At 42.3% G+C, this 26770-nt stretch overlaps 1 protein-coding gene across 2 annotated transcripts in view; it reads left to right on the forward strand.

The window, feature by feature from the left end:
* Positions 1–209: 209 nt before the first annotated feature.
* Positions 210–26770, forward strand: part of LOC115163238 (ubiquitin-associated and SH3 domain-containing protein B) — a 53482-nt gene continuing 26921 nt past the window's right edge. For both annotated transcript variants that reach the window (XR_003869706.1, XM_029714963.1), the window contains exon 1: positions 210–489. Coding sequence is in view for 1 of the 2 variants with exons in the window: in XM_029714963.1 (XP_029570823.1) it covers positions 362–489 (128 nt within the window). In the remaining variant the exon portion in view is untranslated. The remainder of the gene's footprint in view (positions 490–26770) is intronic.

Genomic DNA, 26770 nt, shown 5'->3' on the forward strand with positions numbered 1-26770 from the left:
TATTGTTGTTTCAAACGTTTTGAGGACACAAATTGTAAACATCAAAGCTATACTGAATAGTCTTATTATGCTAGTATGCCTATTATTATTCGGCTACTATAATTTAGGATACTGCTATGGGTCCCATACAGAGTACAGGCGAAAATTCATAATAAATCCCGTGCGCTCTGCACATATCTTTCCTTTTTAAATGTAAAACGCAGCAGCAGACATAATTCGAGTTTCTGGGGGCGGAGAGGGAGCGCCCGCGACCGCACTTGCTCACAAAAATTATCGGTTGTAGAATATTAGATATCTTTCCCCACCACTCGCTACAGTATCGTAGACTGGATCCAGTCTGAAACCAATGGAATCCTGAATCATGGCTGCAAAAGAGGATCTCTTCAGCAAAATCATCCCGCGAAGCCTTCGTCCGAAAGTAACGGGCACTGTGAAATATGGATCGAATTTGGACGTCCTTTTATCGATGGGTTTCCCCAAAGCCAGGGCGTAAGTAGTGTACTTTATCCGAGTCACTCGTAGAGGTGAACACTAGCTATTTGGGTATAGTTTTAGCATGTTAAAATGACAATTTGTATTGTTAAAAGTAATGTTTTCAGACGCACTGTCGTATTTCATCTTTGAAGGCAATGTATTGATCCCCATTCTCTTTCTCACCATGCGCAATTGGCTGGCAGTTGCCTACTTTTCCTCATGACCAGAAACTCTCACGCAACCTGGACTCGGGGGTAGGGGTAGACGTATTATACTAAACTAAAATCCGGGACACTCAAGTTAGTATGATATGTTACGTTGGTATGGTATGTAATTATTTTTGGATCCATTTCGTATGATGTGTTACGAATTACAATTCATATGATGTGTTGCGAATTACAATTCGTATGATGTGTTACGAATTACAATTCGTGCAATATGTTACGAATTTGGAAGAAGTACAGTGCCTTCAGAAAGTATTCACACCCCTTGACTTTTCCACGTTTTGTTGTGTTACAGCCTGATTTTAACATTTATTAAATTGAGATTTTCTATCACTGGCCAACACACATTGCTCCATAATGTCAGTGGAAATATGCTTTTAGACATTTTTTACAAATTAATAAAAAATAAAAAGCTGAAATGTCGAGTCAATAAGTATTCAACCCCTTTGTTATGGCAAGCCTAAATAAGTTTACGAGTAAAAATGTATCACTTATCAAGTCACATAATAAATTGCATGGACTCACTCTGTGTGCAATAATAGTCTTGAGGATTTTTGAATGACTACCTCATCTCTGTACCCCACACATACAATTATATGTAAGGTCTCTCAGTCGAGCAGTGAACTTCAAACACAGGTTCAACCACAAAGACCAGGGAGGTTTTCCAATGCCTTGCAAAGAAGGCTACCTATTGGTAGATGGTAAAAAAATTAATTTAGACATTGAAAATCCCTTTGAGCATGGTGAAGATAATAATTCAACTTTTGATTGTGTTTCTATATACCCAGTTACTACAAAGATACAGACATCCGGAGAGGAAGGAAACCGCTCAGGGATTTCATGGTGGTGACTTTAAAACAGTTATAGAGTTTAATGGCTGTGAACTGAGGATGGATCAACAACATTATAGTTACTCCACAGTACTAACCTACATGAGTGAAAAGAAGGAAGCTTTTACAGAATAAAAATTCCAAAACCTGCATCCTGTTTGCAATAACGCACTAATGTAAAACTGATACAAAACTAGGCAAAGAAATTAACTTTTTTTCCAGAATACAAAGTGTTATGTTTGGGGAAAATCCAACGCATCACTGAGTACCACTCTTCATATTTCCAAGCATGGTGGTGGATGCATCATGTTATGGATATGCTTGTCATTGGCAATGACTAGGGAGTTTTTTAGGATAGAAAGAAATGGAATATAGCTAAGCACAGGTCAAATCCTAAAGGAAAACGTGGTTCATTCTGCTTTTCAACAGACAATTGGAGGCAAATTCACCTTTCAGCAGGACAATAACCTAAAATACAAGGCCAAATATATACTGGAGTTGCTTACCAAGATGACATTGAATGTTCCTGAGTGGCCTAGTTACAGTTTTGACTGAAATCAGCTTGAGAATCTATGGCAAGACTTGAAAATGGCTGGCTAGCAATGATCAACAACCAATGATCAACAACCAACTTGACAGAGCTTGAAGAATTTGAAAAAGAATAATGTGCTATTATTGTACAATCCAGGTGTGTAAAGCTCTTAGAGACTTACCCAGAAAGACACAGCTATAATCGCTGCCAAAAGGTGATTCTAACATGTTGACTGAGGGGTGTGGAATACTTATGTAAATTAGATATTTCTATATTTAATTTTCAATACATTTGCAAATATTTTTAAAAACATGTTTTCACTTTGTCATTATGGGGTATTGTGTGTAGATGGGCAAGGAAAAATATATTTAATCCATTGGAATTCAGGCTGCAACACAACAAAATCTGGATTAAGTCAAGGGGTATGAATACATTTTTGAAGGCACTGTGTGATATGTTATGAATTCCAATTTGTTATGGCTAACGTTAGCTAAGCAAGGGGCTAGGCATTAAGGTTAGGGTTAAGGTTAGGGTTAGGAGTTAAGTTAACGGGTTAAGGGTAGGGGAAGGGTTAGCTAACATGCTAAGTAGTTGCAAAGTAGCTAAAAAGTAGTAAGTAGTAAGTTTATTAGCTAAAATTGTCTGCGATGAGATTCGAACACGCAACCTTTGGGTTACTTGTTTTAATGGTGTTGGTTATTTGTCTTAATTTTCTAGTGTTGATTTTAGTTTTTTAATCAACCGTTAGTGGTCACATAAAATTACTTATGCGCTGCTTGTAAAACCCATACAGCGCTGTGAAGCGCATAGCCAGAGATCTGATGTCATGTATAGCATGTTACTGTACGGCCACTAACTTCCAATTTAGGTGTTTATTAGTGCCCAAATCTGCCAATTTCAACAAGTATACGTGTACGACTGTAAAGGGTTACCATATCATACTAATTTGAGTGGCCCGAATTGCCCAGATTGTTATATCTATTTTATGAGGCCAGGCTGTTACTTAAGGTAAAAACCAAAAGGTAGGTGGATGGTCGTATAACCAGTGGCGGTTCTAGACCATTTCAACTGGCGGGGGGGGGCAAGCTGGGGCCAGTTGTACTGTTAGAGGGGCCAGTTACATTAGACGTTATTGTTGTCATATCGTTTTCTTCACTGCATTGCAGGCATTAGCAGGCAAAAGACCATGTTTATAATCATTAGTGTTCCGCGTTGCCACTGTCTAATAACGGATGTGAAAAAAGAAGGATAGCAAAAATGTGTTATGTAAAAATTATTTCATACTCCACATTTAGGGGGGCCACATTGGGGTCCAAAATTGTTGTCACAGTGGCACTGTGTATCGCGTCTATCCCTGAGTCCAGGTTGTCTTATGTAACAATACAAAACATAACATATCATACTAATTTGAGTGCCCCAGATTTTTGTTTACTATGTAACGTCTACTCTATGAAACCAGGCTGTCTCAATAGGTCATGTCATAGGCTACTGTAATCATGAATGTTGCTCTTGGTCTGGGTTGGAGTTTGGTGCACAATTGACATTAATGGTAGTTGGTGGAGACTGTATGTAAGCTGTAATTCTTATAAATGCTGATGGTATTGATGAGATGAGATATACACTTCACCTACACAGATATGATAGCTAACAGAAATCGTTTTTAAGTCTGGAAGAAACTGAAATTACGTGACCTTGAGAGAGAGCAAGAGAGAGAGACTGTTTGTGTGTCATATGGATCACGCTCAATCTTATGTTTTGAGCTGAATGGATTGACTGTTCTTGATGTGACCAAATTACTGCAACACAGTATAACAACTGTTATGTCAGCTGGGTCCTCACTTGGAGAGACTCACAGACTCAGACAGACCCACCATGTAAGGAAGCATTTACAGTTGTCACCATTATAGAGAGTAAATACATTGTTCACTTTTCAAACTTATGTCAATTGCATAATTTCCATGTGATCAGGATCACAACCCACATCATTGTTCAGTAAAATATTAAACATGCATCCCAGTGGTTATTATCATAGTTATTCACAATAGTATTGTTTTACATCTCACACTTTTAAGTCCCAGTCTCAAATCTGTATCACCTCCTAGACATCGAGGTCAGATGTCATAGGGAGTCTGTTGTGACTTGCATGCTGAATGGTCACAGACATTACGCATGCGTACACACACACATGGCAGTAGGAATGCCTCGAGGCTCCCTTTGTCAGCAGAGAGAGAAAGAAAGAGGGAGAGAGAATGCCTAGAAGCTGTGAGAGAAGCCACAAGCTCTTTTACATTAGACAGCCCGTGACTGCTTGGCCATGACAGAGCAAGTTATTAATAGCCTCTTCCTCTTTCTCTCTCTATCTCCCTCACTCAAGTATTGACCCGCTACATTTCCTGACTGACTTAAAGGGACATGCACTAGGAGATTCATCATATCTGCCACCTCTGTCACTGACTAGTGTTTTGGTCCAGGGAGGGGGAGAAGGGGTTGCCTGAGAGCATGTTTGATTCACTGGACGCTGTGAATGGACTGAAATAGTCAAGCAGTCTGATATTCACTTAGATGCTTAGGAGAATGACAATGCAGAAGGGGAACAAAGCTGGGTCAGCATCAACTGACATTTACTAGATATTCTATGGTGGGATGAACCACAGTAGCTACAGTGTGTGAGAGATATCCCTGAGGAGTGAAAGAGCAAAAGGCAACAATGTACCGAATAACATCTGGGATGTTGAAACTCACAGTCACGAGGTGCTGTTTTTCAGACTTGCTTTCGACACATTGTCATTTTTCCAAATATACAACCCTTCAGCAGGGTTTTGACTCCAGTCGTACCTGGCGGTGCGTGCTGTGCACTCCCAAGATAAAGATAAATATAGCTGCAAGCAGCCATGCCAGGGCTCACACTTTGGCCCCATAGGGCCACCATCAGGACAAATTTGACACATTTCCCTAGGATAAACTGTAGTCCTTACCACGCTTGCCAAATATCAGAACTCAACATCAAAAGATCATGCAATATGCTTCTGATGGATTTTGGACCAATTTTAATGATGTTGACATCTTTAAATGTTTTCTTCTCCACAACTGCTAGACCGATTGGCACCAAATTTGGTATATAGCATCTATGTACCGATATCTTTAAACACACTATTTTCCAGGACTCTACCTCAAACAATATGTCTGCTATGAGCCAATGAGCTTGCATTAATGTTTTTCCTGCCAAACGGCGCCACCAGGTGGCCAAACTGAACCATACAGTACAGGTTAGCTGGACTTGTATCCCTGAGCATGTGTGCAAAATGTAATCACTCTAAGTCAAACAGATCAAGAGATATAAGCATGTGCTCGTTATAGCGCCACTGTGTGGTTGACCTGAATGTGCTTGCATACGTTGAGTATAGACAGTGTTTGGAACATCAAGTTTTGTTACAATACAAATATCTGTGTGTGATTTATATGCATTTATGTGCCAGACCACACCCACATTAATATTTATTGGTCAGTATGTTGTTTGAGATGCTAGCCTGGAAAATATTGGGTTGAGAGACCTTGGTCCATACATGCTATATATCATGTTTCACGCAAATCGGTCATTCGCTGCCAGAGGAGTAGTGTTTTAACAAAGAATTATAAATGTCAGAAAATCCATCATTACGGACCTTATGGGTTCTTGAGGCTAATTTGTTCCTTGTGAGGAGAGGGACCTATGTACCGACTAGGGTTGCAGAGGGTCGGAAACTTTCTGGTAAATTTGCTGACATTTCCATGGGAAGTAAAGCCCTGGAATTTGGGGAATTTTGCTTAAATTCATCAAAAAAGTTAGCTTATAACAGTGAACCTTTTTTGTGGGATACACAAGGCAATTCTAGGTCTTGTGGCATATTTTGGTTAAACTATTCCCAATTCAATGGAATTGCAACCCTCTGCATGCACAGTGCATTCTTCCATCACATGTACAACTGATTCTCAAGATCTTGCACACTAATGAGATGCTATTGAGCCCACACTACTACACTGTCTGAGCCAAGGACTACATGCTTTCTGGTAAGTTTTGATTACAATACTGGGTGGGGTGAATATATATTATATGACATACATGATTTTTTTGTTAACTAGTAAATAATAGCCTACAGCAAAGTGTGTTTAAATCATTTCTAACTTGTTAACAATTTCTGATAGTTTTTGCTACCATGTGGGTTTTAGCTTGCTTGAGACTGCTAACTGAGGAGTGTTAATTCACCTGTTTCCTTACATGTTTCATTTTAAAACATTTATCTTACAAAGGAGTTGTTTATTCTAACTGCTTAACTACACTGCTCAAAAAACACTTAAAAACACATCCTAGATCTGAATGAAATAAATAATCTTATTAAATACTTTTTCTTTACATAGTTGAATGTGCTGACAACAAAATCACACAAAAATAATTAATGGAAATTCAATTTATCAACCCATGGAGGTCTGGATTTGGAGTCACACTCAAAATTAAAGTGGAAAACCACACTATAGGCTGATCCAACTTTGATGTAATGTCCTTAAAACAAGTCAAAATGAGGCTCAGTAGTGTGTGTGGCCTCCACGTGCCTGTATGACCTCCCTACAACGCCTGGGCATGCTCCTGATGAGGTGGCGGATGGTCTCCTGAGGGATCTCCTCCCAGACCTGGACTAAAGCATCCGCCAACTCCTGGACAGTCTGTGGTGCAACGTGGCGTTGGTGGATGGAGCGAGACATGATGTCCCAGATGTGTTCAATTGGATTCAGGTCTGGGGAACGGGCGGGCCAGTCCATAGCATCAATGCCTTCCTCTTGCAGGAACTGCTGACACACTCCAGCCACATGAGGTCTAGCATTGTCTTGCATTAGGAGGAACCCAGGGCCAACCGCACCAGCATATGGTCTCACAAGGGGTATGAGGATCTCATCTCGGTACCTAATGGCAGTCAGGCTACCTCTGGCGAGCACATGGAGGGCTGTGCGGCCCCCCAAAGAAATGCCACCCCACACCATGACTGACCCACCGCCAAACCGGTCATGCTGGAGGATGTTCTCCACGGCGTCTCCAGACTCTGTCACGTCTGTCACGTGCTCAGTGTGAACCTGCTTTCATCTGTGAAGAGCCCAGGGCGCCAGTGGCGAATTTGCCAATCTTGGTGTTCTCTGGCAAATGCCAAACGTCCTGCACGGTGTTGCGCTGTAAGCACAACCCCCACCTGTGGACGTCGGGCCCTGATACCACCCCATGGAATCTGTTTCTGACTGTTTGAGCAGACACATGCACATTTGTGGCCTGCTGGAGGTCATTTTGCAGGGCTCTGGCAGTGCTTCTCCTGCTCCTCCTTGCACAAAGGCGGAGGTAGCGGTCCTGCTGCTGGGTTGTTGCCTCCTCCACATCTCCTGATGTACTGGCCTGTCTCCTGGTAGCGCCTCCATGCTCTGGACACTACGCTGACAGACACAGCAAACCTTCTTGCCACAGCTCGCATTGATGTGCCATCCTGGATGAGCTGCACTACCTGAGCCACTTGTGTGGGTTGTAGACTCCGTCTAATGCTACCACTAGAGTGAAAGCACCGGCAGCATTCAAAAGTGACCAAAACATCAGCCAGGAAGCATAGGAACTGAGAAGTGGTCTGTGGTCTCCACCTGCAGAACCACTCCTTTATTGGGGGTGTCTTGCTTATTGCCTATAATTTCCACCTGTTGTCTATTCCATTTGCACAACAGCATGTGAAATGTATTGTCAATCAGTATTGCTTCCTAAGTGGACAGTTTGATTTCACAGAAGTGTGATTGACTTGGAGTTACATTGTGTTGTTTAAGTGTTCCCTTTATTTTCTTGAGCAGTATATTTATCTGTACATGGAATTGTATTTGTTTTTTTTACTCATTTTTTTTCTAATCTTTACAGGAAAATGCCATGGGCACTATCTGATGTGTGGAGACATTTCACTGCAGCTAATGTAGAAGGAAAAGCTGTGTAAATTTGTACTGTGCCAAATCATATGTGAAGAATGCAACAAAGATGCAGAATCATCTGGCCAAGTGCATAAAATTCCCTCAGCTCTCACAACAAGCAACCTCTGACTTAAGTCCCTCTACTTCTATTCGAGGTGAAAATGATGAATCAGACGACTTATCAATAGTAACAGCTCATGGTCCTCCTGGAATCATACGTTTTTTTGACACAATAGAGGAAAGTAGTCAGAGAAATGCTGATGAATATCTTGCTTGAGCTGTGTATGCAACTGGTTCACCTCTGATGCTCACAGGCAATGTGTATTGGAAGAGATTTCTGAATGTTCTTCTCCCAGCATACACCCCTCCAACCAAACATGCTTTATCTACTCATTTGCTGGATGCAGAGTTCAACAGAGTTCAAGTGAAGGTCAAGCAAATCATAGAGAAAGCAGACTGTATTGCAATCATCTCTGATGTGTGGTCAAATATTTGTGAGCAAGGAATAATTAACTACATAATCTCCACCCCTCAACCAGTATTCTACAAGAGCACAGACACAAGAGCACAGACACTCAGTTCCTACATTGCAGATGTGCTGAAGGCAGTCATCAATGACCTTGGACCACAGAAGGTATTTGCACTGGTGAAAGACAATGCTGCGAACATGAAGGCTGTTTGGTCTAAAGTGGAGGAGTCCTTCCCTCACATCACATCCATTGGCTGTGCTGCTCATGCATTGAATCTGCTCCTCAAGCACATCATGGCACTGTAAACAATGGATACAGTATACAAGAGAGTCAAGGAAATGGTTAGGTATTTGAAGGGTCATCAAGTTATAGCAGCAATCTACCTCACCAAGCAAAGTGAGAAAAATAAGAGCACTACATTGAAGCTGCCTAGCAACACCCGTTGGGGTGGTGTTGTCATCATGTTTGACAGTCTCCTGGAGGGAAGGAGTCTCTCCAAGAAATGGCCAAATCACAGTCTGCCAATATGAACAGCCCCATCAAGAGGATCCTCCTGGATGATGTATTTTGGGAGAGAGTGGTAAGCAGCCTGAAACTCCTGAAACCTATAGCAGTAGCCATTGCTCGGATTGAGGGAGACAATTCCATCCTGTCTGATGTTCAGACTCTGCTTGTAGATGTAAGAGAATAAATCCGTACTGCCCTGCCCACTTCACTGTTGCTCCAAGCAGAGGAAACTGCAGTTGTGAAATAGGTAAAAAAGCGTGAAGACTTCTGCCTGAAGCCCTACATGCCGTAGAGTACATGTTGGACCCTAAGTTTGCTGGCAAGAGCATCCTGTCTGGTGCAGAAATCCACAAGGCTTATGGTGTCATCACTACCGTGTCTCACCACCTTGGCCTGAATGAGGGCAAGGTTCTTGGCAGTCTGGCGAAGTACACATCCAAGCAAGGGCTTTGGGATGGAGATTCAATAGGGCAGTCGTGCCAACATATCTCATCAGCCACCTGGTGGAAGGGACTTTGTGGATCTGAGGCTCTTTCCCCTGTTGCCTCTCCATCATCCTCCAAATCCCACCAACATCAGCCACCTCAGAGCGCAACTGGTCCTTGTTTGGGAACACACACACCAAACCACGCAACAGGCTGATCAATACAAAGGTCGAAAAATTGGTGGCCATCCAAATGGGAGGCTTTTTGAGCCTGACAACGAGCCATCCTCAACAAGGTTGGAAAGTGACAGTGAAGATGAGGCCTCAGAGTCTGATGTTCAAGAGGTGGACATTGAGGAGGTCCAGGGAGAAGACATGGAAGCCTGAGAGGAAGAAAACCAAAGCTTTAGTTTCTGGACTATCATTTTACAGATGTATGTTGAAAACATTTTTTGGGAGATGCGATGGATCATTGGGGATCATTCAATATTCCCTTTCTTTTGTTGTTCAGTGAAATCATCCCATGTGAAGAGTCAACTCATTTAATTAAAGTTCAATTCGTAACAAAACATTTTTGTATTTCTATTGGAAGGATTTAATCATTGGCAATTATGTCTACTTATGATAAGGTAAAAGGTTTATGTTTCAGTCTCCATATGATATGGTAAATATATCCAATGCAAACAACATCTACATTTAAATGGTATTAATATTAATTTGCATATATTTCCGTTAATTCCCATATATTCCCATTAATTCCCATATATTCCCCTTAATTCCCGCTGTTCTGTCCTGCCGCTGCACGGAAAACCCAGCCAAATGTATATTATCCGTGTCATCTATCAGCCCTGACTCGGTGAAACATAAGACATTACAATGTCGTGGTATCCAATTGGTAGTTACAGTTTTGTCTCATCGCTGCAACTCCTGTACGGACTTGAGAGGCAAAGGTCGAGAGCCGTGCGTCCTCCAAAACACAACCCAGCCAAGCCGCACTGCTTCTTGACACAATGCCCGCTTAACCCGGAACCCAGCTGCACCAATGTGTCGGAGGAAACACCGTACACCTGGCGACCGTGTTAGCGTGCATTGCGCCCGTCCCGCCACAGGAGTCGCTAGAGCGCGATGGGGCAAGAACATCCCTGACGGCCAAACCCTCCCCTAACCCGGAAGATACTGGGCCAATTGTGCACCACCCCATGGGTCTCCCGGTCGCGGCCGGCTGCGACAGAGCCTGGACTCGAACCAGGATCTCTAGTGGCACAGCTAGCACTGCGATGCAGTGCCTTTGACCACGGTGCGGCAGGTAGCCTAGTGGTTAGAGCATTGGACTAGTAACCGAAAGGTTGCAAGATCAAATCCCCAAGCTGACAAGGTAAAAATCTGTCGTTCTGCCCCTGAACAAGGCAGTTAACCGACTTGTTCTTAACTGACTTGCCTAGTTAAATAAAGATAAAATAAATGTAAAAGGAACTGCCACTCGCGGGGCAGACATTAGCTTTTAATGTCCCGTTGGTAGGATAGTCTCGAACAGAGATCATCCAGTTTATTTTACAGTGATTGCACGTTGGCCAATAGAACAGATGGTAGAGGCGGGTTACCCACTCGCCGACAAATTCTCATAAGGCATCCCGATCTCTGCCCTCTATATTTCCATATTTTCTTCACGCGAATGACGGGGATTTGGGCCTGGTCTCGGAGAAGCAGTATATCCTTCGCGTCGTACTCATTAAAGGAAAAATCTTCTTCCAGTTCGAGGTGAGTAATCTCTGTTCTAAATATCCAGAAGCTGTTTTCGGTCCTAAGTAACGGTAGTAGCAACATCATGTACAAAATAAGTTACAAACAATGCGTAAAATCACAAAAAATAGCACAGTCGGTTAGGAGCCTGTAAAACGGCAGCCATCCCTTCCAGCACCATTGTAAAGCCACGGAGAACCGGAATAATGAACGCCTACAAATATAATAGGGTTTCACCCAGCTTCGCTGCTTGAATCCCTAATGAATGTAATTTTTTTAGGGCACCCCAAGTGCCAATGATTTGACCCTGCACTTGAGGCTTCTCGGTTGGTTGTGCCATGCACTCAGTATACTGGTGTAGTTGTGTCTAATGTACAACTCTGCTCTTAGGGGGAAAAGCCCTCTCTCATTTCACTTCACTGTCTGTTTGGCATCGGTTCCTTTTTATTTGGTTGATAGTAAATAATGCACTAAACATACAACACAAGAATAGAGGGTATGAAACCCTGAATAGAGGGTATGAAACCTTCTATTCTTGTGTTGTATGTTTAGTGCATAATTGTCTAAAGACAATCAATTAAAATGGCATTTAGCAAAGAAAATGTTTATGGCACTTGCTTGGATTCCAACAATGACCAGATACCCTATTTGCTGCCACTGACTGACATCATTCTCACAGTCTACAAACAAATTACTCTTTTGGTTTGCGTTTACACCAAGGGTTCAAAACAATACGCCTCAGAGATGCTTTTGTGAAATGCTTCCCTTGAGGTTTGTCGTTTCTCCCTCAGTATCTGCTACGACTGACTAAAACAGTGTTCATTAATTGGAACACATTGGTACAGTTTTGATTTGAATCATTAGCATCCTCATTAGCCGACGCCAATGGCGACAGCTAGTCTGGCATTGGACAGTATTCTTCCCATCTGAATTCCTCTGTTCTTGAGCTGCTATCTCATAATCAGGCTCCGAGTTCCCATTACTCTCTGGGGACTTCATTTATACTGAGTTCCATGGCTTGGTCTGATGCGGGCTTTCAGATTCTCTTCCAGGTCTTCTACTACTTGGTTTAAGCTGATGATGACCAAAAATATATTTCGGAAGACATAGCCTGTACAGTTTCTTTATAACAATATATTTACTCTATATCTATATTCTGTATAACTGTGTACTGTATATGTTTTTATGATTATATATACTCTAAGCAAAAGCTGGAAAAGAGTAGGTATATAATATCTCATTATTCTGCACATGACTCTTTTCCAGGGATGTTCACCACACATTTCGTGTGTAGTAGTAAATGCGGCTTTCACCAATTAACTATGCTCACCGCATAATCCAAAATTGCAATGCACTGCAGCTTCTAGGGATATTTCTGGCTCATACGATTTGGTTTAGTGCAGGCAAACACTGTTTTTGAAATCTCTGAACATTGCAGCATAGTCACAGTTCAAGTAACACAGTATGCGACGAATGCTGTCTTAGAGCATTCCCCCCGGTTTCTGAGCAGTTTAGTTGATCATTTTTTATCTCCACACCTCTGTAATGTTCTGAGTATTTGCCGAAGAGGTTTGTGGAAAATTGTGTAAATATGCTGGTACCTATGTGCTGTTCCTGTCTTGCCTTCCACTGTGATGATGAGTGGGACATATCTGTTAACTGTGGCTGGAAAGTCTGAAGTGTTGGAGCATGAGTGGACGACATAGGGGCTGACACAGTGGAACCTATATTTTCAAGGGAATTGCTCTATCTGCCTCCCCCTTCTTAAGCAGCAACATTAGATGTAGAATAGTGCTTTTATTATTATCCATGATTCTTTTTTTGTGTGTTTTTCTTCAGGTGTTTGTCTCTGTCTTTGAAATAGTTATGTAAATGAGATTTCCTTGGATTGCTTAACATATTGTTTAACATATCAGTGGGGTTCACTTTTTTGCCACAGGAGCCATTAGGCATTTTATCATACATATTACAATTCTAAGAGCAAACGTTACATTTATATGCCAACTTTGCACTAACGTTGCATTAATGCTGCATCACTGCATCACTCTGTAGCAGGAGGATCAACCTAGGGTGTGTAAATGTCATGTGTTTCCTTCCTAAGAGAGGTACATCACTGAATATAACCCTCATGTCCGTAACGCCTTTAAAGTTCTGTCTGGAAACTCAGGACACCACATAATGTAATCATTGTTCTCCAATATCACGCAACAGGAACAGTTATAGAGGCTATACAGGACCTTTGGATAGAAATATTGTCCTGAAATGACCTCACTGGCCAGAGAGTGGCAAAGTGGCAAACGTTCCAAAGGATTTGTGTGGTTTCATGAGATAATAAATTGATTCATATTATATCATGAACCTCACAGCCAAGATTCAAGCAAACATTTAATGTAAATTATTAGCAACTAAACCTCCATAGTGTATCTTTAGTCTGTCCAGACACTCAGATACCATATCATGTTGTCATTGTTGTCTCCAATATCACACAGTATGGTCAGTTAAGAAGACTCTTCTTTAAAATCCCATGGGTGACCAGCACAAAGAGAGAAGTGTGCCAGTCTGCTCTCCTCAATGCTGCCTATTGTCTGACGAGGCCTGGCCACAGTTGCTGACATACCCGCAGGTGCCCGCCTTGGCATATTTTGGGACTGACAGCTGTGCTCCTTCGGTCCCCTCTGCTGCTAGTACCGTCTCTGCCCCTTTCTGTCCCCCTGGCCTGCGAGGCAGCTGTTGATGGCATTAAGCCGTACAGGGTTCGTTCAGCGTGAGACTGACTGCGTTGCATCTGTTCAGTGATGCCACCAGCAACAGACCACTAGGAGCTTTGCAACAGACACATGGGAGACAAAGCACATTTACAATCCAGCCTTTCTGTACCTTCACCTCACACATGCACTAGCAGTAGCTGAGCTGATCCTGCTTGGAAATACACCATCTTGTGTGGATGCAATGTGGTTCATTGGTAACTGCTTTTCAGCTTGCCATCCTTTTTCCCTCTTTATGTATTTGTCTTTGTGTGTGTACTCTGTGTGTGTGTGTACTCTGTATGTGTGCGTACTCCGTATGTGTGTGTGTACTCTGTGTGTGTGTGTGTGTGTGTGTGTGTGTGTGTGTGTGTGTATTCTGTGTATGTGTCTGTGTTTGTTTGTATAGTTGTGGCTGCGCCATATGTGTCTGTGCTATCTTTGCCAGAACTACGACAGCCAATCCAAAAGCTAGTGTCCTTCCAGCCTCATGCTTCCAGCATACTGCGGCATCCAAACCGCTGACTGGAGTCACTATGTTTGGACTTAGGGAGCTCCAACTCCCTGTCAGTTTGCTGGACATTGGGTCCAAATGATTAGAGTTGAAATCACAATTGATGCGCTTTTAATTACAATTTGATATGATGACGGGCGTGCGTGAAAGACAAAATGATTGTCAAAATGCATTTGCCCTCATACTGTGTGCCTGTGCAATGATATGCAGATGACCATATATGATGTAGTCTACTTTATCATTGTTATGTACACAGTACATAGCTACTGTATGTATACTGTAAACATGTATACATATGTGTAGCATACTGTATCCAGTTTTCACCTACTGCCCTACTAGCAATGTGAAAAATAAAGGTGTGTACCAACCCAGAGTCAGAAACAACTCACTGGAGAAACAGCAATGTGTTTTCTAGCCTAATGTCATTAGGATTAGTGACAGAGACTCCCCTGATTTCTGTGAATGTAGACTAGGCACTGAACCAGAGGGGGATTTCTGTGAATGTAGACTAGGCACTGAACCAGAGGGGGTTTTCTGTGAATGTAGACTAGGCACTGAACCAGAGGGGTTTTTCTGTGAATGTAGACTAGGCACTGAACCAGAGGGGGTTTTCTGTGAATGTAGACTAGGCACTGAACCAGAGGGGGTTTCTTGACTCTGTACTAGAGCCGTAATGACAAGGCAAGTGTGTTTGAGGCTTGGTTTGGCAAGCACAAGGTACTTACAGCTGTGGAGCATCTTTTACGGGCTGTGGCTGTGCACACTGTCTTTCTGAACTGGATGATTCCTTCCTTAACCAGCAGTCTCTTCATCGAATTTTTATCAAAGAGGCTAGCATTTAAATGTATAACGCATGCTGTACAGCGCATTCGGAAAGTATTCTAAAATGTATTAAATCGTTTTTTTTCTCCTTATCAATCTACACACAATACCCCATAATGACAAAGCAAAAACTGTTTTTTAGAAATGTTTGCTAATTTATATAAAAAAAAAAAACAGAACTATCACATTTAAGTATTCAGCCTCGAGTCTTCTTGGGTATGACGGTACAAGCTTGGCATGCCTGTATTTGGGCAATTTTTCCCATTCTCTCCGCAAATTCTCTCAATCTCTGTCAGGTTGGATGGGGAGCGTCTCTGCACAGCTATTTTCAGGTCTCTCCAGAGATCTTCGATCTGTGGATAAGTAAAGACCTCCCTCACAAATAATTTGAGCATCATTTGCAGCGTGGAAGATAATTGCAGTCAGTGTGGTAGAGCACAGTGAGGGGAGTTTTGTCTGAACAGTAAGTCCTTCATTTACCCCTCAAGTCTTCCTCTAGACATCAATGAAATGCATAATGAGAGGAAAACAGCAGAGAATTAGTCGTCAGTAAAAGCCTCAATGTTGTTGCTCATAGGGCTCTGAATCCAGCGAGAGTCTGCATGTGAGAGTGGGCATACAAATATTCTACATTGACACATGTTATCAATAAGAATATGTGTGTGTGTGCGTGCGTGCGTGCGTGCCTGCCTGCCTGCCTGCGTGTGTATGTGTGTAAGCCACAGTGCAGTAAGATGTGTTATTCCAAAGTTCCAGTGCCGTTCAAATTGTGCAGTTCAATTAAATATAAATCATTAAATTCACCACTCCCTAACTTTCAATTCAAAACACATCTTCACTGCTCCTGTGAGTAGATCAACAAATGCCTCTCAAGTTATTATACTGCTTCCTCGAGTTTCTGTTTGACTGTCTGAGAGTAGAGGCAGGCAAACACATAGAGGCTGTAACAATGTACAGGAAAACAGGAAAAAGATGATCAGGTCTATTAACGTGAGGAGGACGGAATTCTCCCACCATCACAGCACAATGCAGGAGGAAACAAAGTCTCCCAGAAGAAATATAACCTTCTGTGAATAGAACAAAGCAGTTACACCCCACATTGACCTGTCCCAGATAATCACAGGACCCAGATCATGAACAAGTTCAGATATTGCCATTATCATTACCGATATTTCTATTTTCTTTATATTTTGATGGTGCTGTCAGTCATCTTTGCATGCTTTACTATTTGAGATTTTGAAAGAGGAACATAATCAGAGAGAGAGAGAAGGGGTGCAGCCCATGGTGTTTCACTCTGGTCATGCTCTAGTGGTCAGTGGCTTAGCTTCAGTGTGACAGGGCCTCAAGGTTTCCGGCAGGTTTGTAATCAGGAACTGTCCGTATGCAGGGGCCAGAGCCATGGGATTTCCCCACAGAGCTGAGGTGGGAGGGGTGAGAGTGTGTCTGTCTGGGTGGAGGTCAGCTGGTGTTGAAATGGTATGGGACATTTCTTGTGAATGGGTGATGGGTGGTGTTTGTGTGTGACTGGCAGGGTGGGGGGTGATGGGGCACAACTGTTGTTAAACAATGAGGAGGGGCCATTGAATATACAAAATTGGTTACATTTTCTAGCACATAGACAACTTTCTTTTGAATGGGATGTCAGACCTGAATTCGGGAGCCTTCTCATTGCTCCGATCAGCCCTCACAGAGATAGCCCAGTTATAAAGTAAAGCACTTTTTCACAAATTATGAGAGTTCCCTGTCTGTCTGATACTGACAGGCTATAATAAATACTAACTCAACCTCCATTCTCATTAGTTTACCATTTCCAGCAATGCAGTTTTCTATTTTATAGTGCAGTAATGATCAGCGTGTCATCCTTTTGAAAAGAGATAAGTGACAGAGAGAGAGAGAGAGACAAAAAAAGAAGCTTTTGAGACAGGGATGCAGCTTTGGCCCCACCCTCTTCAACATATACAGTACATTCGGAAAGTATTCAGACCCCATGACTTTTTCATCATTTTGTTACGTTACAGCCTTATTCTAAAATATATATTTTTTTTAATTCCTCATCAATCTACACACAATACCCCATAATGACAAAGCAAAAACTGGTTTTTAGAAATGTTTGCTAATTTATTAAAAATAAAAAAACGGAAATATCAAAAGTATTCAGACCCTTTAATCAGTACTTTGTTGAAGCACCTGTGGCAGTGATTACAGCCTCGAGTCTTCTTTTGTATGACTCTACAAGCTTGGCAAACCTGTATTTGGGGAGCTTCTCCCATTCTTCTCTGCTGATCCTCTCAAGCTCTGTCAGGTTGGATGGGGAGTGTTGCTGCAAAGCTATTTTCAGGTCTCTCCAGAGATGTTCGATTGGGTTCAAGTCCGTGCTCTGGTTGTCTTGGTTTTGTGCTTAGGGTCATTGTCCTGTTGGAATGGGAACCTTTGCCCCAGTCTGAGGTCCTGAGTGCTCTGGAGCAGGTTTTTATCATGGAACTCTGTACTTTGCGCTGTTCATCTTTGCCTCGATCATGACTAGTCTCCCGTGTTCCCGAGTGGGCTCCCGATTGGCGCAGCAGTCTAAGGCACTGCATCTCAGTGCTAGAGGCAGCACTACAGACCCTGGTTAGTTTCTAGGCTATATCACAGCCTGCCGTGATTGGGAGTCCCATAGGGCGGCGCACAATTGGCCCAGCATCGTCAGGGTTAGGGTTTGGCTGAGGTAGGCCATCATTGTAAATATGAATTTGTTCTTAACTGACTTGCCTAGGTAAATCAAGGTTAATTAAATAAAACATCTCCCAGTCCCTGCTGCTGAAAAACATCCCCACAGCATGATGTTGCCACCACCGTGCTTCACCGTAGGGATGGTGCCAAATTTCCTCCTGACGTGATGCTTGGCATTCAGGCCAAATAGTTCAATCTTGGTTTCATCAGACCAGAGAATCTTGTTTCTCATGGTCTGAGTGTCACGTCCTGACCAGTATAGGGGTTATTTGTTGTTGTAGTTTGGTCAGGACGTGGCAGAGGGTATTTGTTTTATGTGGTTCGGGGTGGTGGTTTGTTGAGAAGGGTGTTTTATTTATTATTTCCGGGTTTTGGGTATGTTCTATGTTTTTGTATTTCTATGTTCATTCTAGTTCTTTGTAATTCTATGTCTTAGTAATTGGGTGTTGGACTCTCAATTGGAGGCAGGTGTTTTCTGTTGCCTCTGATTGAGAGTCCCATATATAGGTTTGTGTTTTGTTTGTAGATCGTGGGTAGTTGTTTTAGCACTGCTGTTATGTGTATAGCCTGCTAAACTGTTTCCTGTCGTCGTTTCTTTGTTTATTGTTTTTCCGTGTTCACAGTCTATATATAAAATAAATATTAAGATGAGCACGCAACCCGCTGCGCCTTGGTCCTCTACCCAAAGACAGCCGTTACACTGAGAGTCTTTGGGTGCCTTTTGGCAAACACCAAGCAGGCTGTCATGTGCCTTTTACTGAGGAGTGGCTTCCTTCTGGCCACTCTACCATAAAGGCCTGATTGGTGGAGTGCTGCAGAGATGGTTCTCCTTCTGGAAGGTTGTCCCCTCTCCACAGAGTACCTCTAGAGCTCTGTCAGAGTGACCATCGGGTTCTTGGTCACCTCCCTGACCAAGGCCCTTCTCCCCCCGATTGCTCAGTTCGGCTGGGCGGCCAGCTCTAGGAAGAGTCTTGATAGTTCTAAACTTCTTCCATTTAAGAATGATGGAGGCCACTGTGTTATTGGGGACCTTCAATGCTGCAGAAATGTTTTGGTACCCTTCCCCAGATCTGTGCATCAACACAAACCTGTCTCGGAGTTCTATGGACAATTCTTTCGACCTCATGGCTTGGTTTTTGATCTGACATGCACTGTCAACTGTGGGACCTTATATAGACAGGTGTGTGCCTTTCCAAATCATGTCCAATCAATTGAATTTACCACAGGTGGACTCCAATCAAGTTGTAGAAACATCTCAAGGATGATCAATGGAAACAGCATGCAGCTGAGCTCAATTTTGAGTCTTATAGCAAAGGGTCTGAATACTTATGTAAATAAGACATTTCTGTTGAAAAAAACTGTTTTGCTTTGTCACTATGGTATATTGTGTGTAGATTGGTGAGGATGTTTTAGAATAAGACTGTAACGTAACAAAATTTGGAAAAAGTCAAGGGTCTGAATACTTTCCGAAGGCACTGTATCAACAAATTGGTGAGGTCACTCAATCAGTCTGCAGCACCCGGATAGAAGCTGAAGTCAAATGTCTACTGTTTGCTGATGATCTGGTTATTCTGTCCCCAACCAAGTAGGGCCTACAGCAGCACCTAGATCGTCAGCACATATTGCCAGGACCACAAATATTAATTTCATCTAGACACCGTTGCCCTAGAACACACAAAAAAGGATACTTACCTCGGCCTAAACATCAGCACCACGGGTAACTTCCACAAAACTGTGAACGATCTGAGAGACAAGGCAAGAAGGGCCTACTACGCCATCAAAAGGAACATAACATTTGACATTCTATTTAGGATCTGGCTAAAAATACTTGAATCAGTTATAGAACCCATTGCCCTTTATGGTTGTGAGGTCTGGGGTCTGCTCACCAACCAAAGATTCACATAATGGGACAAACACCTAATTAAGACTTGCATGCAGAATTCTGCAAAAACATCCTCAGTGTACAATGTAACTCACTAATAATGCACGCAGAGCTGAATAATTAGCGCATACCCGCTAATTATCAAAATACAGAAAAGAGCCGTTAAATTCTACAACCGCTTTCTTTTGCTTCCTTTCTACAAAAGGAAGCGATTCCCAAACCTTGCATAACAAAGCCATCATCTACAGAGAGATGAACCGGGAGAAGAGTCCCCTAAGCAAGCTGGTCCTGCGGTTCTGTTCACAAACACAATCAAACCCCACAGAGCCCCAGTTCAGCAACACAATTAGACCCAACCAAATCAACAAAAATGTAATTACTTAACAAATTGGAAAGAATTTACCAAAAGACTAACCAAACTAGAATCCTACTTGGCCCTAAACAGAGAGTACACAGTGGCAGAATACCTGACAACTGCGACTGACACAAAAATAAGGAAAGCTTTGACTATGTACAGACTCAGAGAGCATGGCCTTGGTATTGAGAAAAGCTGATGTAGGCAGACCTGGCTCTCAAGAGAAAACAGGCTACTGTATTTGCACACTGCCCACAAAATGAGGTGGAAACTGAGCTGCACTTCCTAACCTCCTGCCAAATGTATGACCATATTAGAGACACATATTTCCCTCAGATTACACAGACCCACAAAGAATTCCAAAACAAATACAATTCTGATAAACTCCCGTATCTGTTAGGTGAAATACCACAGTTTTTGTGACTTGTTTTTTTTCACACAGATTTGTGACTTGTTGCCAGAAAAGGGCAACTAGTGAAGAACAAACACCATTGTAAATACAATCCATATTTATGTTTATTTATTTTCCCTTTTGTACTTTAACTATTTGCACATCATTACAAGACTGCACATAGCCATAATATGACATTTGAAATGTGTCTATTATTTTGAAACTTGTGAGTGTAATGTTTACTGTTCATTTTTGGTTGATTATTTCACTTTTGTTTATTATCTATTTCACTTACTTTGGCAATGTAAACACATGTTTCCCATGCCAATAAAGCCATCTGAATTTAATTGACAGCTCAGAAATATCTCAGGGTCTTAAGACTTGGACATTGCATGTAGTGTCTGCATTTGTGTCTGCATTTGTGACTTCACACTGTCTGTCTGCTGCCCTGGTTGGCCAAGAGTAGACTGAGAGGAGAGGAAGCCAGGGATGATAATCATACACACAGTAGTGTTCTCAGATGTAAATATCACATTGGAAGGCTTTAGTGCACATGGTAACTTTGGCATGAAACAAAGGCCCTGTTCCAATATTTAAGAATTGCATCCTTCCCCACCTCCTTTCGTTGACTTAGTCCATGATTCAATACAAGGCGCGTTATAGAGCAGCACACAATACACCTTTTTAAAGGTAATTTCCCCCGATGTTCGCACTGGAAACGTTGGCTTAAACATAAGTTGCCTTTAAAAGGTGAATTGTCGGCTGTCTATTGTGCTGCCCTATGCCGTGCCTTGGTTTGAAACCCGGCCTTAATCAGAGATCTGGTTGGTGCCCTTTATTGCTATCTCAGCCTGTCCTGACCAACTTGACATTTGATTGTCTCCTTGTTCATCTCGTGGTCTTCACAACACCTTTTGGTTATCAAATATTCCTTATGATTCAGTCTTTCAACACGTGGAAATGAAGCGACTGAAGTTCAGCTTAAAGGTTGACTAACTAACCCCTGGTTTCCTCTGCTTCATAGTTAGTTCTTTTTCAGAACCTTTGGACAATATTAGTCATTGTCTCCATGTGTACTTATATCTCTGCCCAATTATGTGTGCAGTCCTACATTGTATTACTCAGAAGGAGGAACATAATGTTGTCTACAGTGCTACATAAGGACGTGTTAGTTTTTTTGTGCACCTCAAAAACATGCACACAGACACACACATACACTCGGTGTACTATACATGAGTATGCTGATTGTGGGGGTGTCCTGCTTAGAGGCTCATCTGTTCCTCTTCCTGTCTTGAGAAGCTCACAGGAACTTTCTGGTTGGAAAATCTCACTTTCATAGCGTAGTGGGCGTTAGAAAAATCAAGTGGTTTTCTAACCTTCAAGAATGTATAGTTTGTGTGATAAAGTCTTTTACAACCACTGAATGTGATCTGAATAACAAGCAATCCACGTAACACAAGGTTAAATGATCAATGGGTATAGAAATACACTAGACTTCCCATGTCGCTCCATACACTGTAGTAGAGGAAGTATTTCAGCACTATATGAACAATTATTGCACTAGTCTCGGCACCCACAACCAAATTACACAAATTAAAGTTGGTATATGATCTGTAGACTCCTAGGGAGTGGTAACTTGGGGATTGGTGAGAAGGCTCTCAAGCACGGTCTTCTATGTTGATTTCCCCCATACCTTGATCAGTTGCAGACAACATTGTGTGTTTTGAAATGTTCATATTTATTTTCTTTTTCCCAGAGAGATTGGACTAAAGTTAGATTAGCTCACAAAACAGAATGTTGTACAGAATCTGTACTTCATCAGCTCTGGAGGAAAGTGGATCCAACTGGGTCCAAGCCTCTCGGTTCCCTTGCACACAAACTCGCAGATCAAAATGTAGTCAATTACAAGTGCATATGGACTTGTGGGATGGTTGATGTCATGTTATTGCTGGACAGATGTGATAGGTTGAGAAACTGAGCGGAAGACATGGGTGTGTGGGGTGATAGTGTAAATACATACCTCAGGATGAAGCTGAGCTCTTCCATGCTACAGACACACAACACTATTACAGTAGCTCAGTCATATTGAAATTCATTTGAATTCCATTTCTAAATTGACCCCAGCTCTGGTAAAACTACTTTACTCCTCAATCAAAGGTCTATTTTGGGAACTTCATTAATTATAATAGCCGTAGGGACAAATAAAGTTGAATTGAATTTAAATGAATTCAGGGACCAGAAAAAACAGCAGTTATGCTCAATTAAGAGTCTGTTCATGTTCATACTTGATGTAGTTCTCATCCTGCTGTTGCTGGCTCTGCGTCTCTGTCAACTTAGGCTATGACAGGCATCATCAACTAGATTCAGCCACGGGCCAATTTGTTCTTGAGCGGACGGTCGGGGGTCTGGAACATAATAATAAAAAAAAATCATTTAGACTGCAAACTGACCACAAGAAGCCTAAAAGGATATAATAATTTCAAACCTTAATTACATTTGGGAACATTGTCGTGCGTAGGGTGCCGTCTTTCGGATAGGACGTTAAAACGGGTGTCCTGACTCTCTGTGGTCACTCAAAATCCTATGGCGCTTATTGTAAGAGTAGGGGTGTTCACCTCGGTGTCATGGCTAAATTCCCAACCTGGCCACATTCCATCATGGCCACCTAATCATCCCCTTCATTCCTAATTGGCATATATCACTCCTCAGCTCTCCATCTGATAGCTGATGTGTGGTTCTGTCACAAAAATAGTCCCTGTGCATCACTGAGGTGGGTGCTACACATTGATGGTGGATGAGGTGAGTTTCCCCCTACTATGTAAAGCGCTTTGAATGCCTCAGTTAGTAGAAAAGGGATATATAAATCCAATCAATTATTATTAATAATTATTATTTGTGTACGATCACGTCTCTCTATTATGTGTGGGAATACTTGGGAACAGATTTCTAAAATTAAAATCGCAGGGCTTCCTGAGTGGTGAGGCGGTCTAAGGCACTGCAGTGCTTGAGGCGTCACTACAGATCCGGGTTCGATCCTGGGCTGTGTCGCAGCCGGCCGCGATCGGGATACATGAGGCGACACACAATTGTCCCAGTGTTGTCTGGGTTAGGGGAGGGTTTGGCCGGCTGGGATATCCTTGTCCCATTGCGCTCTAGCGACTCCTGTGGCGGGCTGGGTGCATGCACGCTGCCTACAGTCGCCAGTTGTACAGTGTTTTCTCCGACACACTGGTGCGGCTGGCTTCCTGGTTAAGCCAGCAGTATGTCAAGAAGCAGTGCGGCTTGGCAGGGTTGTGTTTCGAAGGACGCATGGCTCTCGACTTTCGCCTCTCCCGAGATCGTACGGGAGTTGCAGCGATGGGACAAGACTCTAGCTACCAATTGGATATCACGAAATTGGGGAGAAAAAGGGGTAAAAAGTAAAAATTGCTGATTTCCTGATGTTTTACAGCCTTTTATGTCCCACCAAGCCCCAAAAATAATATATACTCTTTTTTTTTTTCATTTAAAAAAAAAAAAAAAAACTTGGAGGGACAAATAAAACCAATTTGTTGGGGAACCCTTGGCTATGATGTGTTCACATGTGGGAGTGATCTAACTGTCACACTGGTTCTCTCTTCATTCACACCATTTCAGTTGATTGCAAACCTTTAAATACCAGTGACCACAGCTTATTTTATGCCTGGTTCAGATCTGAGAAAGACAGACCACAGTCCCCTCAGCTGATTTACTTCTGAAGCGTTTCCTGTCAGAAGCATCTGAAGTGTAGATGGGGAAGCACTGCGATACTCTTAAGGGTTTCACTTCAGCGCAGCCCATAGACAGCCTGACAGGGAGAATGCTTTCGCTACCTGTTTCAGGATGTTTGGCTGAGGCCTGTGCGGTTCACAGAGGATCTCTAGAACAGAGAGCAGGCCACAAGTCAAAAGCAGCTGCCTGTTTTTTCCATTGAGGTTGGAACAATACTGAGCTGAAAGTAGCTGAACTAACACAACTGTGCCTTTTGTATGTATGATTGTGTTATGCACCTACCATATTCAGTTACAGAGACCTGATCGCTGCACCTCCTCTGATTCAGAGTTTGATACACACTTGGTACATAGGCCACATTTAGCTTCCACTCTGGAACAGGGCTTGTCATATACAGTTGAAGATGGAAGTTTACATAAACTAGTTTTAATGACTCCAACCTAAGTGTTTCAACCACTCCACAAATTTCTTGTTAACAAACTATAGTTTTGGCAAGTCGGTTAGGACATCTACTTTGTGCATGACACAGGTCATTTTTCCAACAATTGTTTGCAGACAGATTATTTCACTTATTATTCACTGTATCACAATTCCAGTGGGTCAGATGTTTACATACACTAAGTTGACTGTGCCTTTAAACAGCTTGGAAAATTCCAGAAAATTATGTCATGGCTTTAGAAGCTTCTGATAGGCTAATTGACATCATTTGAGTCAATTGGAGGTGTACCTGTGGATGTATTTCAAGGCCTACCTTCAAACTCAGTGCCTCTTTGCTTGACATCATGGGAAAATCAAAAGAAATCAGCCAAGACCCCAGAAGAAAAATTGTAGACTTCCACAAGTCTGGTTCATCCTTGGGAGCAATTTCCAAACGCCTGAAAGGTACCACGTTCATCTGTACAAACAATAGTACGCAAGTATAAACACCATGGTACCACATAGCCGTCATACCGCTCAGGAAGGAGACACGTTCTGTCTTCTAGAAATGAACGTACTTTGGTGCGAAAAGTGCAAATCAATCCCAGAACAACAGCAAAGGACCTTGTGAAGATGCTGGAGGAAACAGGTACAAAAGTATATATATTCACAGTAAAACGAGTCCTATATCGACATAACCTGAAAGGCCGCTCAGCAAGGAAGAAGCCACTGCTCCAAAACCGCCATAAAAAAGCCAAGACAACAGTTTGCAACTGCACATGGGGACAAAGATTATACTTTTTGGAGAAATGATGGCCATATTGACCATCATTATGTTTGGAGGAAAAGGGGGAGGCTTGCAAGCCAAAGAACACCATCCCAACCGTAAAGAACGGGGATGGCAGCATCATGTTGTGGGGGTGCTTTGCTGCAAGGAGGGACTGGTGCACTTCACAAAATAGATGGCATCACGAGGAAGGAAAATTAGGTGGATATATTGAAGCAATATCTCAAGACGTCAGTCAGGAAGTTAAAGCTTGGTCGCATATGGGACTTTGAAATGGACAATGACCCCATGCATACTTCCAAAGTTATGGCAAAATGGCTTAAGGACAACAAAGTCAAGGTATTGGAGTGGCCATCACAAAGCCCTGACCTCAAGCCTATAGAACATTTGTGGGCAGAACTGAAAATGTGTGTGCGAGCAAGGAGGCCTACAAACCTGACTCAGTTACACCAGCTCTGTCAGGAGGAATGGGCCAAAATTCACCCCTTATTGTGGGAAGGTTGTGGAAGGCTACCCGAAACGTTTGACCCAAGTTAAACAATTGAAAGACAATGCTACCAAATACTAATTGAGTGTATGGAAACTTCTGACCCACTGGGAATGTGATGAAAGAAATAAAAACTGAAATAAATCATTCGCTCTACTATTATTCTGACATTTCACATTCTTAAAATAAAGTGGGGTTCCTAACAGACCTAAGACAGGGACATTTTTACGAGGATTAAATGTCAGGAATTGTGAAAAACTGAGTTTAAATGTATTTGGCTAAGGTGTATGTAAACTTCTGACTATACAACTGTATACACACTCACTTTAGGTCTAAGGAGTAACCACGCCTTAGACCTGAAGACTAGCATTAGCTACCTAAACTAATGCCCAGGTTTTAGCTCAGTCGTATTCAGTTTTAGCTCGGGCTAAAGCCAGTCTTGTGGCAGGACACCCAGTTGATCTGACAATTGTAGCCTCCTTTAAAGTAACTGTCCAATGTTTCCAATATAATTCATTACAATATGAGTGAAATAGTTTTCCTTCCAAAAATGTTTAAGTATGTTAAAAAGCAGCTTTTCTGTGTTGGAATCATGTGGGTATACCCCAACAATAGAATGATGTGGGTGTATATGGTCCTTAAAGATATTCATGTGAGTAGACCGCTGATTGGATGACATTTGAAACGGTCTGTTTGAGGTGTTGTTTTTCTTTCTTTTTTCTCCAATTTATGCTTTGGCCACAAATA

This window comes from Salmo trutta, chromosome 26 (genome assembly GCF_901001165.1).
Source record: "Salmo trutta chromosome 26, fSalTru1.1, whole genome shotgun sequence".
NCBI classification, from domain to species: Eukaryota; Metazoa; Chordata; class Actinopteri; order Salmoniformes; family Salmonidae; genus Salmo; species Salmo trutta.